The sequence below is a fragment of the Ascaphus truei genome, chromosome 8 (assembly GCF_040206685.1).
Source record: "Ascaphus truei isolate aAscTru1 chromosome 8, aAscTru1.hap1, whole genome shotgun sequence".
Lineage (NCBI taxonomy): Eukaryota > Metazoa > Chordata > Amphibia > Anura > Ascaphidae > Ascaphus > Ascaphus truei.
The window spans coordinates 21,931,261-21,948,276 of NC_134490.1; the positions used below are offsets into that span (position 1 = coordinate 21,931,261).

Below are 17,016 nucleotides of genomic sequence, written 5' to 3' on the forward strand. Positions count from 1 at the left end.
CACCCTCTCTCTCCGTCTGTCTCACCCTCTCTCTCCGTCTGTCTCACCCTCTCTCTCCGTCTGTCTCACCCTCTCTCTCCGTCTGTCTCACCCTCTCTCTCCGTCTGTCTCACCCTCTCTCTCCGTCTGTCTCACCCTCTCTCTCCGTCTGTCTCACCCTCTCTCTCCGTCTGTCTCACCCTCTCTCTCCGTCTGTCTCACCCTCTCTCTCCGTCTGTCTCACCCTCTCTCTCCGTCTGTCTCACCCTCTCTCTCCGTCTGTCTCACCCTCTCTCTCCGTCTGTCTCACCCTCTCTCTCCGTCTGTCTCACCCTCTCTCTCCGTCTGTCTCACCCTCTCTCTCCGTCTGTCTCACCCTCTCTCTCCGTCTGTCTCACCCTCTCTCTCCGTCTGTCTCACCCTCTCTCTCCGTCTGTCTCACCCTCTCTCTCCGTCTGTCTCACCCTCTCTCTCCGTCTGTCTCACCCTCTCTCTCCGTCTGTCTCACCCTCTCTCTCCGTCTGTCTCACCCTCTCTCTCCGTCTGTCTCACCCTCTCTCTCCGTCTGTCTCACCCTCTCTCTCCGTCTGTCTCACCCTCTCCGTCTGTCTCACCCTCTCCGTCTGTCTCACCCTCTCCGTCTGTCTCACCCTCTCCGTCTGTCTCACCCTCTCCGTCTGTCTCACCCTCTCCGTCTGTCTCACCCTCTCTCTGTCTCACCCTCTCTCTGTCTCACCCTCTCTCTGTCTCACCCTCTCTCTGTCTCACCCTCTCTCTGTCTCACTCTCTGGATCTGGATATCTTATTTACCCTGTATATCTTAACTGCCCTATACTACACCGAAATAACCTACACTGCTTTCTTCCAGATCTGACTCAAGCTTCACACAGAAGACATCGGAATCCCCCGTAACCCAGACGATAGGTAGGGAACACCTCCCCAATGTATAACATTGTGGGAATGAGGTACCTGGACATTGAGGGTCTGCGATCAGGTAAGATCCCAGGTGGGATTGCTGCTTTAAATATTGTGAAGCTGGGGCATCCAGGCACTAGTTAAGGGGTGCAGGAAACTAGTCATTCACATCTGGCTTTTTTTTCTAGATTCAACATTTATACACACACACATACAACAAGGACTAATTGTAGTATAATGTAATACAATAAATAAACTTATGTCAAAAACGAATGTTCTTACTAGGAATTTATTCAATTTATTTCATTTATGGGTTTTTTTAAATGCGGGGCTGGGGTGGGATTAGAGGCGGGGCTGGGGCGGGACTAGGTGGCGAGTAGATTTTTTGGTTCGGCGAGTAGATTTTTGGGTGATTTGTCAAGCACGATAGATAGATAGATAGATAGATAGATAGATAGATAGATAGATAGATAGATAGATAGATAGATAGATAGATAGATAGAGATTTGTTTATATGTTAGTGTAGCTATAACAAAATGAATCACTTGATTGAGAAACACTTGCCTATTCAGAGGTCCTGATGAATAATAAAGATTTTCTTAATTACCAAGATCGCCAAATGTTTGCTTTAAGAGCGATTACTTATGTTTAACAGACCCGAGCGCTCAGCTGTTCACACACTGCTTTTACACAATTGCAGGAGATGCAACACAATGCAACACAATAATCTAACAAACAAACCTTTCTTTATAGCTGCTGCTAAGACTCGGTTTTCATAAAAATTCAAGCGGACAAGATTCTTGACACAATAAATTCCCTTTGAGCGCATTATTAATGCCCGATTACAGTGCACGTTCAGAGAATAACTTGGCCTCTGCGATGTCAGTGGGGCCTGGGATGCATTAGGAAGGGGCCAGCTCACCATATTGTGCTGCGAGAATTTGCCACGAGTCTGCTTGCTGCAAAGACAACGTAAAGAGAATAGTCCAGGCACACGGTCTTATCACAAAGAAGAAAGTTTAATCCAGCATAAATCCAATGTTTCGGCTGCACACAGGCAGCCTTTGTCAAGGTGAGAGCTGTGTGCCAGATCACCTCTTTCTACTTGCTGCAAAGACAACCCCAGATTTAAAGCAGCAATACTACATTTCACTTTTTTATTTTCATATTTGTATACAAAAAGCATGTGGCAATTTATAATTCTACATGTTTATCTAAGCTGACAATCGTTTGGTGCTCCTGTTATTAATCTGTCAAAATCCTGATTGTGTGCCTAACATAATGGCTGGTTCAGTCAGTGTAACTCAGCAGCTAAATTGTATCCTTATATTACTATGGTAACATCATTTTTTTGTTGCAGTGTGCAGCTCAAACTGCTGGGAACATTGGCAACAAATTATCACAAAAAGGAAAGTGTTGCAAATATCTTGCACTGCTGTGGAGAATGACTAAAAGCTGGTATAGACACCAAAGGATGCTTTAAAACTCATTAAAAAAAATGGCATTAAGCGTTCAATAAAAAAAAATTAAATACAGTATTATCTAATCAGAACTGATTTAAAAAAAACATAAGATTTCACGTTTTGCTGCTTTAACACTAAAAAAAATTGCTTTCCACAAGAAGCTTTCATAAATGCGCTGTAATTTTTTAAAGCTGCAGTGTGTGCTGCTTGAAATATAGGTATATTTTGTGCTAACTTACCTGATCCAGGTGGGTGTGGCGTCCTGCAGAGCTGATATATAGCTCCTAGCATTTGTGGTCCTCAGGTTCCCAATCGCTGAACTGCTTTTTCCAATGGCCCATAACACTTGTCTGGTGGACATAAAATGGCCGCCAGGTCAGCATTTACTCACACAGTCAGTAGAAATGTGTAGCACAGGGGTGGGCAACTCCAGCCCCCAAGGGCCACCAACAGGTAAGGTTTTCAGGATATCCCTGTTTCAGAGCAAGAAATAAAATGGAAACTGAAGCTTCCCAATGCAGGGGCTCCATAGTATGCAAGAAAGCAAGAAAGCATCCATAATGATATAAGTCATATAATAGGATGTATATAGAAAAAGGAGAATATATACCTAGTTAAGTTTTGTATCCCTGTTTCACCACAGGTGGCTCATTCAGTGGCTCAGTCGAAGACCTACTGGTTACCATTGAGGACTGGGGGTTGCATCATCGAGACTTTCTAGCCATGTTTGCAGATTTTCTACAAATTTCTCAGGAACTGGATGCCCCCCGAGGTCAGGAAACCAAGGATGAGCTCCGAGAGACCCCCTAGTTCAGTTAAGCTTTAAACAAACATTTTTTTGTTGAGGAGGTTGCTTCTTTCAAATATTGCATCTCTTCATTTCTCTCATGTTACAGAACTACAATAAAAGATGCTGTCCTCCACACGTGGTATCTTTTTATGATGAACTGATGGGTTAAATGAGGAGCTCAGTGGTTATCTCACTGCCTTTGAGGTGGGTGAACCGGTTTCAAACTGCAGTGTCAGCTAACCTTGGGCAAGTCACTATCTCCTCGTATCTAATGCAGGGGTGCACTGCTCAACTCCCGTCCTCAAGACCTCCCCCCACCCCCTGGTCTAAGGCACCAACATTTTATTGCAACTATACAAGAGAAGGACGCCTACAGAATAATATGTACTGCACTGCATATGTTGTCAGTGCTCAATAAGAACAAAAATATTATTTACATTTAAAAATATTTACAGAATATGTTGCCTATTCTGTTCAATCCTGTGATCTTTCATTTCAATAATGGTTTATTCTTACTCCATCAGTGTCCCCAGGTCCCCACTAATACATTTGCCTAATTAAGGGCATCATACATTTGCCTAATTAAGGGCATCGTATGTCTACATGACACAAATGAATAGAACATTTTCTATTAAAAAGAAAATGTAGATTTTAAGATAATTTCAATATGGAAACTCAGCTAATGTTGCAGTGCATAGAAAAACGTTTATTTTGAATTCATCTTCATGTTTTATTATTGGCATTTGAAACCATTTACAGAACATGTTGGTTTATTCAATTTAACCCAGATAGCTTTAACATCAGTAATGGATTATTCTTATTAATATAGTGTCCCAAGTCCCCATGAATACATTGGCATAATTAAGGGTATTGTAAGTCTGCATAACACGTATGAAAATTAAATTTTCTATTTTTTTTAATTGCTTTTAAGATAAACGCGATGTACACTTTTAGTTTATTTATTTATAAAATATTTTACCAGGAAGTAATACATTGAGAGTTACCTCTCGTTTTCAAGTATGTCCTGGGCACAGAGTAAGACAAATAATACATGGTTACAAATACAGTTATATAAATGAACAGGGTATACATTATATACAAGACATTGCGTGCACAGTTAAAGAAAATATATATTATGGGCGTATGAAACAGTTACAGACCAGATTAAAATGTGAGACAGACTTAGATTTGAAAGAACTTAAACTGGTGGTGGATGTGAGAGTCTCTGGTAGGTTGTTCCAGTTTTGGGGTGCACGGTAGGAGAAGGATGAACGGCCGGATACTTTGTTGAGCTTTGGGACCATGAACAGTCTTTTGGAGTCTGATCTCAGGTGATAAGTGCTGCAAGTGGTAGGGGTGAGGAGCATGTTCAGATAGCTGGGTAGCTTGCCCATGAAGAATTTAAAGGCAAGACAGGAAAGGTGAACTTTGCGCCTAGACTCTAGTGATGACCAATCTAGTTCTTTGAGCATTTCGCAGTAATGTGTGTTGTAGTTGCATCGGAGAACAAAACGACAAATTGAATTGTAGAGGGTGTCAAGTTTGCTAAGTTGGGTTTGAGGTGCCGAGCCATATACTATGTCTCCATAGTCAATAATTGGCATTAGCATCTGCTGTGCGATACGCTTTCTGACCAGGAGACTTAGGGAGGATTTGTTCCTGTAAAGTACCCCTAGTTTGGCATAGGTCTTGGTTGTCAGGGTATCAATGTGCATTCCGAATGTTAAGTGGGAGTCAAACCATAAGCCCAGGTATTTAAAACTAGTGACAGGGGTTAGGGTGGTGTTAGCGTTGGTTCTAATCAGGAGCTCACTCACTGGAAGCTTTACAAATTTAGTCTTGGTCCCAAATACCATTGTTATAGTCTTGACAGTGTTTAAAAACAGTTTGTTTTGGGAAATCCAGTTTTCGAGTTTCAAAAAGTCAGACTGAAGTATGTGTTGAAGGTCAGAGAGGATATAGCTGTGTGCATATAGGATTGTGTCGTCTGCATACATGTGTATTGAGGCTTCCTTACAAGCTGTGAGAAGATCATTAATGAACACTGAGAAGAGTAGGGGCCCCAGAACAAAGCCTTGCGGGACACCACAGGTGATATCCAAGGGGTTGGAGTTAGAGCCCGAGATGGACACATGTTGGGATCTTCCCGATAGGTAGGACTGAAACCAGTTTAAAGCATGCTTCCCTATTCCAGAGCTCTGGAGTTTGTTAAGCAGGATAGCATGATCAACTGTGTCAAAAGCCTTTGCAAAATCTAGGAATACTGCACCAGTGAGATGTCCCCGTTCCATTCCACACTGGATTTCATTGCAAACTTTTAGCAGGGTAGTTACCGTGGAGTATTTGGGACGAAACCCAAATTGGAATTGGCTAGGGAAATTTGTCTTGGTATAGAAATCGCTTAATTGGGAGTGGACACATTTTTCCATGACTTTGGATAGAATTGGGAGAAGTGAGATTGGCCTGTAGTTTGAGACAGTGTTTTTGTCCCCGCTTTTGAAGATTGGGACAACTCTGGCAGTTTCTAGGTCTTAGGGATATGGCCTGTAGACAGGATAGAGTTGACTATGGACGCAATTGGTTTGGCAATGGTTGGGGCACCAAGTCGTAGGAACCTAGATTGTAGTAAGTCAGGTCCACATTGGCTGCTTAGTTTTAGTTTGAGGAGCGCTTGTATAATCTCCTCTTCAGATACTGGGCCAAATTGAAAATTGTGGGCAGTGTTGGGAGGGGGTGGGGCTATGTGTGTACTCTCAGGATGAGATTCAGATTTGTGGTTTGGGCTGCGTTTTGCTAATAAGTTAGTGGCACACCTCACAATGTAATCATTGAATACATTTGCAATGTCAGTGGGGTTTGCCAGAGTAATATCCCCCTTAGTGATATTACTTGGTTGTTGATGGCTAGGAGGCTGGAATATATTGTTGATAACCTGCCAGAAGTTAGCTGGGTTTGATGTATTTGGTGGAGATTGTCAGAGTAATATTGTGCTTTTGCATGCCTTGTTTGCCTTGTGCACATATTCCGCATGCATCTGTAGTGATTGAGATCCTTGGTAGTGCCAGTTACTTTGTAGCTTTTCCACAAGGTATCCCTGAGCTGGTAGAGTGCAATAAGGTCAGTTGTAACCCATGGAAGGTGGGCCCCCCGTACCCTTATTTTGCGTAGTTTTAAGAACTGGGATTGGAAATAGTCGAGTGCAGAATCAGGGTCGGGAATTAAATCGATTCTATGCCATGGGCAGTTGGTAAGGTCATCCAGAAACTGTTGTGGGTTAAAGTTTTTAAATGTTCTAGTGAGGAGAACTTTAGGGCTTGAATGGGGCGTTTTAATTTTCCTTACACAGTACACTATTGCATGGTCACTGAAAATGTCAGGAAGGATGCCAGAGGATTGGATTCTGCTGGGGTTTGAGGCGAGAATCCAGTCTAGCAAGGAATGGTTATGCGATTTCAGGTTTTATCCGTGTGGGTTGGGAAATGAGTGCGATAGGTTAAGTGACTTGAGTTGTATCTGGATTTTGTGGTTTTCAGGGTCAAGCCAATTGAAGTTGAAATCCCCAAGAACTAGCAGCTCACTCTTCTCATTCAGAGAGGAAATGGAGCCGAGAAATTGGGTGATATCAGTCAGGGATTGTAGAGGGGATTTAGGGGGGCGGTAGATGCCAGCAAGCAAGATGGGCTTAGAAAAGGGGAGGCAGATTTTGCCATCTAGAATTTCAAAAGAGGGTGGGCTTGGGAGGCAATTTAACAGTGTAAGTTCATTTTGAAGTGCATAGAAAATTTTAGTATTTTCAATTCATCTTCATGTTTAATTCAGTTCGAAAGAGAGGTTATCAAATGACAATTAGTTTTCCAGTCAGATACACCACTTTGTTTAAAAATGTAAATTTATTTGTAATGAAGCATGTATTTCCATCACTAATATCTGATGGGCTTATTGCACTTGGAAAAAAATTACCCATTTACAGTAACCGTCATCTTCTTCTCATGGGTTCGTTGGTTATCTATGTGTTTTGAGTATACTTAATACCCCAAAAAGCACAGTACAGAGAAGTGGGTGTACGGCAATGCGCAAGCCGATTTCTAGAATGTCAAAGACACCGTGAGCTGTTTTAAAGGAGCAATTCAGGCTTTTTTTTTTTTTTTTTTTAATTATTATTTTTTAACATTGGATTAAAGTAGGGGGTCTCCGGAGCTGAAATTAATGGGGTCGAGTTTCGGAGATGGCCTGCTTCCCGAGATACATACCTCGAAAGGGGGGAGGTGCTGGTATCTCAGCAAAGTTTAAAGCCCCTGGTCATGTGGAACAATAGGAAGCATCACCGGATGATATCACGGCTTCCTATTGGCCCGCAGGATGCGGGAGCTTTGAAGTCACCCTTACACAGCTGCATTCAATCTGAACCCCTTCAGTCTACATCTGCGTCTCCCTAAAGGCGGACGCCTGATGGGTTCCCCAAAAGCTGCTCCCCTCTGCACAGAACCGGTGTGTTAAGGGTTAATCTCTGCATTTGCTTTCTGCTGTGTTTTGTCAGCCTTACCCTCTGGAATGTTAATGACCCAGGAGGACAAAGGACTTTGAAACCACAGCTGCATTCAATCTCAACCCCTTCAGTCTACATCAACATTGCCCCAAAGGCGGACAGCCGAAGGGCAGCTAAAGGGTGTGAGCCATTTGCTGCCATTCACTGATGTTGTTTTGTGATGTTAAAGCTTCTCTATTTCAGCCTGAAACTGACCAGCCCTTTTATCCCTTGTACTCAATTTTCCAACTCTGTCCATGAAATGTTTGTGAATTGACTGTATAACCTCTGTTCATTTAATGTAACTATGTATTGTTCATAACTCTGTGCCCAGGACATACTTGAAAACGAGAGGTAACTCTCAATGTATTACTTCCTGGTAAAACATTTTATAAATAAATAATTACGTGATCCCTGCTAGCCGAGTGGCTACTGGTACCCCCTACAGAGCGGAGTACCTCAAGAAGCAGGGGGTCCCGGAGCTGAAATTAATGGGGTTCAGCTTCGGAAACCACCTGCTTCAATCTATGTTTAAAAAAAATCACTAGCGTGGATTTCCTCTTTAACAAGACAGCTAGGAGAATGATGTTTCAGGCAGAAGAAGACAGACAGTACAGCAGGAGAGGAAATAATGAAATAAAGGGGCTAAAGTAAAAGAAAACAATATTATTAATAGAAATAAACAGCATAAACAATGTACTGGAGAGATTAGAGAGAGTGTAACACAGTATAAACAAAGTGGAAAGAAAATTAAGAAGATATATACAAAAAAAAGTACAATAGACAGAGAAAAATAAAAGGATAATCAATTATTAAGATAATGTGTCAAGATGAAAGGACTCATGTGCTGGTCCTTTCTATTATTTACTGATTTAACAAAACCCCAATAGGATGCCACAATGCCATCCATTGCAGGGTTCTTCTAGCATGCGGTTTAGTGGACATTGTGACAGTTCAGACCCAGCCCCCACCAGTCCAATACTGTTAAAAAAAAAAAGGGCAGACAGGATTTCTGCTTTAAAGGATAAAATGGCTAGTATTCCTATAAGGTTCTGATAAGTATCAATAGCTGTCCCCACAATATTTTTTTTCTGAGCACTTTTTACATAGAAATATATATATATGTCCAGGACAACAAAAAGAACTGCTCTAACAGCTACATCCCAAAAATATGCATATATACATATACAGCTCAACCCTGTTATAACGCGATCCGTTACAACACGAATCCGCTTATAACGCGATGCAAACGTGGCTCCCAATTTTCATATTTATGAATACTTTACAACACGATTATTGGTATCTTAAATACTTTATTGCACAATGCATACAATTGTACATTATTTCTAACGCGATCCGCTTGTATCGCGATGTGACTCTTTGGACCCCGAGCATAGCGTTATAAGGGGGTTGAGCTGTATTTATAATTTCTAAATATAAAACAGGTTACCCATATACCTCAATACACTACTGCACATGTATCTAAAAATGTGCCTAACATTTGCAGTCAAATTATAAAACACACCATAAAAATAATATTTGTATGGCCCATTTCACATCTGAAGCTCATTAACTATTGTGGAAGTCAAGCTGACTTTCTCCTTTGGAATAAAAAACGTGTAAATATAAGGTATTGTGCATATATTGGTATGTGGTTTAGACTAAAAAGAACTGGCATCATTTAAGTACTTTAGAAAATAGTTTTTATCAAAGCACGGCAGTAATCGCTGCTTTTGCAGAATGTTTGGAACACCCATGGTTTCTCACCATAATAACAAGCTAAGGAACGCAGAAATAATAGTTTAGAAACAGAAAATCTTCACTGCTGAGCTCTATATTTATTTCCATTTACGTTTCAACTGGGGTCTCCCTGACATTTTAGGCTCACTGCCACATTCAGTTTAGGGGGCCGAGCATACAACAGTAGTTTAGCACAGGGGTGCTCAACTCCAGTCCTCAAAACCCCCAACAAGTCAGGTTTTCAGGATATCCCTGCTTCAGCACAAGTGCCTCAATCAGTCCCTGCTTCAGCACAGGTGGCTCAATCAGAGGCTCAGTCTCCGACTGAACCACCTATGCTGAAGCTGGGATATCCTGAAACCCTGACCTGTTGGGGGACGGGGGCTTGAGGACTGGAGTTGAGCACCCCTGGTTTAGCAGAAGAGAACTTTAACAATGCACTGTGCTCAGAATAAGGGTAGTAGACCTGGAGTGGGGTAAATCTGTAGTATAGGAATCATTGGTGAGTAACAGGCGACCTGCGGCCCCCAACCTCTGCCCGCCCCAGCAGCCTGCTCTCCCTCTGGCCCCAGTGCAGAGGGAGCAAAGATGTTTCTGCCGCAGGTCAAAGCTTCTCCCCGCTCCCTCAGCAACTTGATTAAAGCGCTCTGATATCTACTGCTCTGCTCGTCTCCTGAGTATGCACTAGTTCCCTGTGTAAAGCCGCATCCATGTTTAGTGCTTGCGGGCGGAGGCGCGCTTCCGCTCGGCACTGAGCCTCTACAGCTGCAATGAGAGCGGCTTTAGTAGGGGCTCGCCTATGCTTCCGCAAGCGCGCGGAAGCGTAGGTCTTAGGAAAATTTAAATTTTTTACCGCTTGCCGGAGCGCAGGGCTGGTCACGTGAGCGGTTCGCCCAATGAGGGCGAACCAGCTCCGTGACGTCACTGGCCCGCCCACCAACACCCCCCCGACACGCCCACGGACGGTGCGCTGTCTAAGGCCAGGGAAAGCACCCGCTTTCCCTCAGCCTCAGCGCGCCTCCGCCCGCAATCAGGAACCATGGCCGAGGCCTTAGAAGGGGAGCGGGATAGTATTCACCAGCAAATTGGAATTAAGCAACTGACCAGAGCGGCACAAATTCCTACCCATGGCTGTAAGCGTGTATAATATATATATATATATATATATATATATATATATATATATATATATATATATATATATATATATATATAGTGTTCGACAAACCTATACATTTGCTCGCCCCGGGCGAGTGGATTTAACCCCCGGGCGAGTAAATATTGGCCCAAGCAGCACACGTTTGGTACTATGTGGCGAGTAGATTTTTTGGTGATTTGTCAACCACTGTATATATATATATATATACAGTGGTCGACAAATCACCAAAAAATCTACTCGCCACCTAGTACCACACGTGTGCTGCTTGGGCCAATAGGAGCTCGCCACAATGTTAAATCCACTCGCCCGGGGCGTGCAAATGTATAGGTTTGTCGAACACTGTATATATATATATATATATATATATATATATATATGACAAACGCCCCTCTTTTGTAGTGCTGACGTCTGTCTGGGTTCTTCCCGACACAGTCTTCTAGGGTTATTTATACAAAAAACAGGATCATGCAAAGTATTATGCTGCTTAACTCAGGCTTCTGCCTGCTTTATTTTCATCCAAGTAAGGTACTGCAGCTTTAACAAGTGTAGATTAGAGGTACTCAGATACTTTCATTCAGCAGTTCACTCATTTCAGTGTTACAGTATTTCCCACACTGTTATTTTTAAGAAATAAAACCAAAATCATATAAACAAAATCCTATCCCTTTCAGGGATCTAACTACACATCAGAATCAGTCTCTCTAACAGCTGCTGGCCAACTAACCTGGTTCCCCAGCTTAAAACAATGCTCTCTCATTTAGGGTCACTAGATACAGCACAGTCTTTTAGCAACAGCAATAACCATTTGTTTTGTCTTATCTGTTCGTGGTGGGAACTCGGTCCCAAGTGTCCAGGCAAATCCTCTGGTACTGCGATACTTGGAGGGGCCGTCCACCCCAAACTGGATTCCGGGGAGCAGCGATACCCCCAGCCTCCGGGCTCTAAGGAGAGAGAGTGAAATGCAAAACCTCTCTGCTCTAAATACCTGTGCATGTGATTAGAAGAGCAGGTGAGGGAGAACTAGACCCATTGTAATCTGTGGTCTGGATTTTCCATCCAGCTGCCTGAGTTAATGGGAAGCTGTGGAACGGATCATTTTTAACTATTCCTGCACTTTCTGACCTAAAATGGGGCAGAAAGCTGCCTAACATCTTTGGACTATGTCACAATATATATAATGCACTGATAGTATGTCATCTTGCCTACCACTGATTTAGATAGAAGGCGAAGAAGTTGTTATATTCGTGTTTCTCAAACAGGGTACCCTGTCAGCCCTCACTGATTTACGGTGACTCGCACTAATTTGGAGTCGGTGTTGCTTATTTTATTTATTAACATCAGTGCTTTCATAAACATCAAGGGGGGTCTTACTGATTCGCACGCGCCGCACAAAAAAGCCTGTAAGGCAATGCGCACGGCCACAGAGTGCGCAACCAATTTTTTGCAAGACGGAATCTTTTGATTTTGCCTCGCAACGGCCGGGTCACGTCCGCGGTTCAGCCAATGAGGGCGAACCGCTCACGTGATGTCACGGCCACGCCCCCAAACATTGAATTGGAGCTGCTCTTGGTCGCATTTCCTCCTCCAGACCACACAGGCCATGGATCGCCTGAGCTGCAGGCGCGCATGACAACGCACGTTCGGTCGCGCGTACCTACTATGTACAAGCCCTTATATGTTTGTTTTTTTTAATCAGTTCTGTAGTATTGTATTGTATGTCTTTATTTATATAGCGCCAAAAGTGTACTCAGCGCTTCACAAAGAATACAGTACAGGGAATTATAATACAATAAGTGCAGCAAAAATCAGACAATAGGAAAGGAAATCCCTGCCCCGAAGAGCTTACAATCTAAGAGGTTTGTGGGGAAACATACAGAGAGAGCAGTGAGGGAATAAGTGCTGTAGATGGGTGTGCTTGGCCACAATGGGTGGTATAAGTGACTGTGACAGTAGCCATGAGTGCAGGCTTTTGGAATGCTTGATTTGTGGGGCATGTTTTAAGGTTAGTCAGTGTTAAATCAGAAGGCTAACACCATTTACAGGGGAAGAGATGGCAGGGAGGCGTGGGTAAGATCAGGTGTGTATGTCTGGGTTCAGGCTTAGGGGAGATCCCCAGCAGCAGGAAGGAGTAGATAGAGGGTGTGAATAGAGGATTTGTGTGGGTGTTTTTTATTTAAGGGTAAAGAAGTTGTTGGGAGAGAGGTGTATAAATAATGGTGCAGTGGGGAGTGGGGAAGTTGGAGAGAACAGAAATGTTCACAAAAGAGTGAGGAAACAGTAAACAGAAAATGCAATAAGGAGGGCATAGTGAGATACAGGAGGAGAGACTGGCCAGTTATTGGAGGATAGGAAGAGTACAAATAATCACAGCTTTTAGAAAGTAAAGTTCTCAAAGTTGTAAAGTTGTTGTTTAGAGTTCAGTTCCTCCTCAATCTTCACCTCCAATTTCAACTCCAAGATTAACTCTGCTACACACTTAAATGTTACACTTTGATGTTACACAGCCATAATATCATAGTATTAGATAATAGTGACTGTATTTTTTTAATTTAATTATTAATTAATTTTAATATACTGAGCATCCTTTCATTTCTATGGCAGGCTTTAGCCCACCTCCTCAGCAATGCAAGATCTTTGTAACACTTTTGTTTGTGATCATTTGTTGCCAATGTTCCAGCAGTTTGAGCTGCAAACTGTAACAATAGTCAATATTACCTTAGTAATATCAGGATACATTGTATCTGCTGAGTTACAGTAACTGAAGGATTGATTGAAACTGAAAGGTGGCCATTATGTTAGGCACACAATAAAGATTTTTTTTTTTTTTTTTTACAGATTAATAAACGGTTGCCAGCTTAGGTAAGAATGTAGAATCATACATTTTCACATGCTTTACATATACAAATAATAAGGAAAAAAACGGGGGTGAATGTAGTAATGCTGCTTTCAATGTAAAGTTCTGTTCCAGAATTTCCAAATCTCACTAATTTTGAATCTGGTAGAGTGACAACCAGAATAAATAACAACACTACTTTCCTCCATAACTAGTTACTTTGGAACATTTTATTTTTAACCTGTGGATTTTGGCTGTGCTCCTTCATTACCATGCACTCTCCTTCAAATCAGAAGGAACAGAGGCATCGTACCAGAATTATAAGGAATGAAACAAAGGTTGCAACGGGCAATCAAATTAGCAAAAATTAAAAATGAGTAAAGGATTGCAATCAAAAATAAGATCAACCCTAACAAGTTATTTAAGTACCTTTATAACAAAAAGATTAAAAAAAAAAGAAAATATAGGACCCCTTCAGTGTGAGATGGGCAGGCAAAATATTGGAGCCAAGGATAAAGCAGAGGTATTAAATCAAATTATTTGCCTCTGTATTTACCAGGGAGGAATCAATTGCAAAAATAGGGCCACCAGAGGAAGCCACAACCTCTATATTAACGAACAATTGGTTAACTGAAGAAGCGCATAGGCGGCTTGATAAAATTAAATAAGGCACCTGGCCCCGATGGCATGTACCTAAGAGTTCTTAAGGAGCCAAGTTCAGGAATAGCCAAACCATTAATTTAATAATCAAGAACTCCATTTCCACAGGCTCAGTACCACAAGATTGGCGTAAAGCAGACTTGGTGCTTATATTTAAAAAAGGATGCTACATCACAACCAGGGAATTACAGACCTGTAAGCCTGACATCAATAGTGGGAAGCTACTTGTAGGTATAGTACGAGATAATATTCAGGATTACCTAATGGATAACACAATTATTAGTAATGGTCAGCATGGATTTATGAAGGATATGTTGTGCCAAACTAACCTTACTAGTTTCTTTAAGGAGACAAGTAGGAATTTAGACCAGGGTAATTGCAGTTGCAATGGTCTACTAAGGCAAGGCCCCAGGGTGCGCGACGGAGCACCTCCCGGCGTCCTCCACCTCCAGCTGAGAGATCTGATGGACTTCAGATCACTCGCGACTGGGGGGCGTGGCAAGGGGTGCGGCCATGTCACACCGCTGGTTCACCCTCATTGGCTGAACCGCCGCCGTGACATGGCCAATGCTCAGCCGCCGCGCCAAAAATCTTGTCTTTTGGTCAAGGCGGTCGTGCACGCACACACAAACTGACTGGGGCCTACCCCATAGAGGGCTGTGCCTTGTGTGCAGTGCGAACGCGGTATCGCGTGCCGCAGCAGCCACTGGGGACCTAGCCTTAGCCTTGCAAAGGCTTTTGATACGGTGCCACACAAGAGATTAGTGTACAAAATAAAAGTAAATTGGACTCAGTAAAAATATTTGCACCTGGATTGAAAACTGCTCTCCATCTATAACCTGTAACATAAAGTATTGCCTGTAACTAACTGAAGTTTGGGATTAAATAATGCCTCAGGAATAAACATTGGAACTGCAAGACACCTGTGTTGGAATCTGTATTGTCACACAAGATCTTATGGTATTTTCAGCGCTTATGAACCAGCATTGAATCTGAGGAACAAACATTTTTTTATATTTTCAAGAGTATTCACAGGTATCTAAAATTAACTTGCATTAACTTGTGGCCCTTTTACACCTAAATATTTTCTGTTCTGGTCCCTTTGGATTCCAGACCAGCCTCTTTTCAGATCTTACTCTATTACAGGGGTGCTCAACTCATCCTCACCTCCCCACCAGGTCAGGTTTTCAAGATATCCCAGCTTCAGCAAAAGGTGGCTCAGTCAAAGACTGAGCCACTTGTGCTTAAGCAGGGATATCCTGAAAACTTGGCTTGTTGGGGTGGCTTGAGGACTGGAGTTGAGCACCCCTGCTCTATTATACAAATGTTATAATCAACCCAGCACAAGGGAAACCAAACCCTTCACTGGATTATTGTCACACTGATCACTCGGTGTTAGTTTGCAGGTATGAATTCAATGCAATGATAAATCCCATGTCCATATGCTGCAACGCATTACAGTAGTAACAATAGCCTGTCCCACTGTCACTACAGGGAAGTGATCAAGTGCAGGGTCCACGTGGCGCTCCCTCTAACAGTGACGTCAGCGAGTGGGCGGGGCTCCGAGCTCCAGCGTGCAGAGACTGTGCGAGCACGTCACTCCCTTTCATTCATTGAACGCGCAGGTACGCGCTGCTATTGGCTGAAGGACTTGGGGAAGGGGCGTGTCCTAACTACGCGACAGAGGTGCGTCACTTGACCTCGCTCCCTGCCCCGTTCAGCCAATAGGAGGCCGAGGCCGGCGGTGTGTGGTAGTGCTGCCCCAGTTGGCCTGTCCTCACTCCTGCAGTCAGCGCGCCCAGCTGTCACTGCTTCTCCCGGAGCCGCTGCACGAGCGCACATAGCCAGAGACCAGCAGGACCTTCTAGCAGCATGGCCTACAGCGTGGAGCAGAGGGCTTCGGCCAACAGCCTGGAGTACCGGCTCTTCTTCAGTGAGTGAGCAGCTGGTGTAGTGCGTGCTGAGGAGGGCCTGTGTCAGAGGGCGGAGGATGGGTCCTGGTATGGATTGTGTGGGGTCAGTAAGGTGGAGAGGGCCTATATGAGGGTTCAAGGGACGAAGAGGATTATGTGGGATCTTAACAGGGACCAGGGGATGAAGAGGGTTATATGGGATCCTAATAGAGACCAGGGGATGAAGAGGGTTATATGGGATCCTAATAGAGACCAGAGGATGGAGAGGGATGAATGGAATCTTAATGGGGACCAGTTGATGAAGGGGGTTCTATGGGATTCTAATAGGGACCAGGGGGAAAAGGGGGTTGTATGGGATCCTGATAGGGACCAAGGGAGGGATACCGCTGTATGGGATCTTGACAAGGACAGAGGTCAATTGGACAGAACTATTTTGGGGGCTGGTTTAAATAATTGTCTTATGTATAGTAAGTAAATAAGAGCTGGTATATCCTGCTAGATCTTTATTCTGCCCCCAACAGGTCAGGTTTTCAGGATATCCCAGCTTCAACTGAGAATATCCTTAAAACCTGACCTTTGGGGGGGGGGGGGGGGGTTGAGGACTGGAGTTGAGCACCACTGATGTAAACAATGCACCTACAGTAATTGGGCAAAGCAGTAACTTTTTTCAATTTCTCTTCCTGCTGTATGTAAGAAGTCTTTTTATAGTCTAGAAGTAGGTGAATGGAGGTAGTTGGGGAGAGAGCAGAGTTGTAGATAGAGTGATTGGGGCAGTCAAGTTATTCTTCTGCATAGAGATCATGTGCATTTGGCATGGCCCCTTATAGAAGATCTGCCTGTATATGCCATCAATATGATGTATGTTGCTTAATCTGCATTCCTCAAGTCATACTATATTTTGCAGTGTCACTGAGGCTGTGCCTTCACAATAAGAGGAATTTAGAACTTCACTCACCCACACACGTATTCTTTAGAACTTTTAGAAGTGCCAGGTTCAATACAAACAAACACACAGATACCCAGCAAGCTCTCAATACAG

General features: G+C 43.2%; 1 protein-coding gene across 1 annotated transcript in view; it reads left to right on the forward strand.

The window, feature by feature from the left end:
* The first annotated feature begins 15,784 nt into the window (after positions 1-15,784).
* The window catches only part of PPA1 (inorganic pyrophosphatase 1), a 49,686-nt gene continuing 48,454 nt past the window's right edge, over positions 15,785-17,016 (forward strand). The window contains exon 1 of the mRNA XM_075610766.1: positions 15,785-15,997. Coding sequence (XP_075466881.1) covers positions 15,937-15,997 — 61 coding nt within the window. The 5' untranslated portion in view covers positions 15,785-15,936. The remainder of the gene's footprint in view (positions 15,998-17,016) is intronic.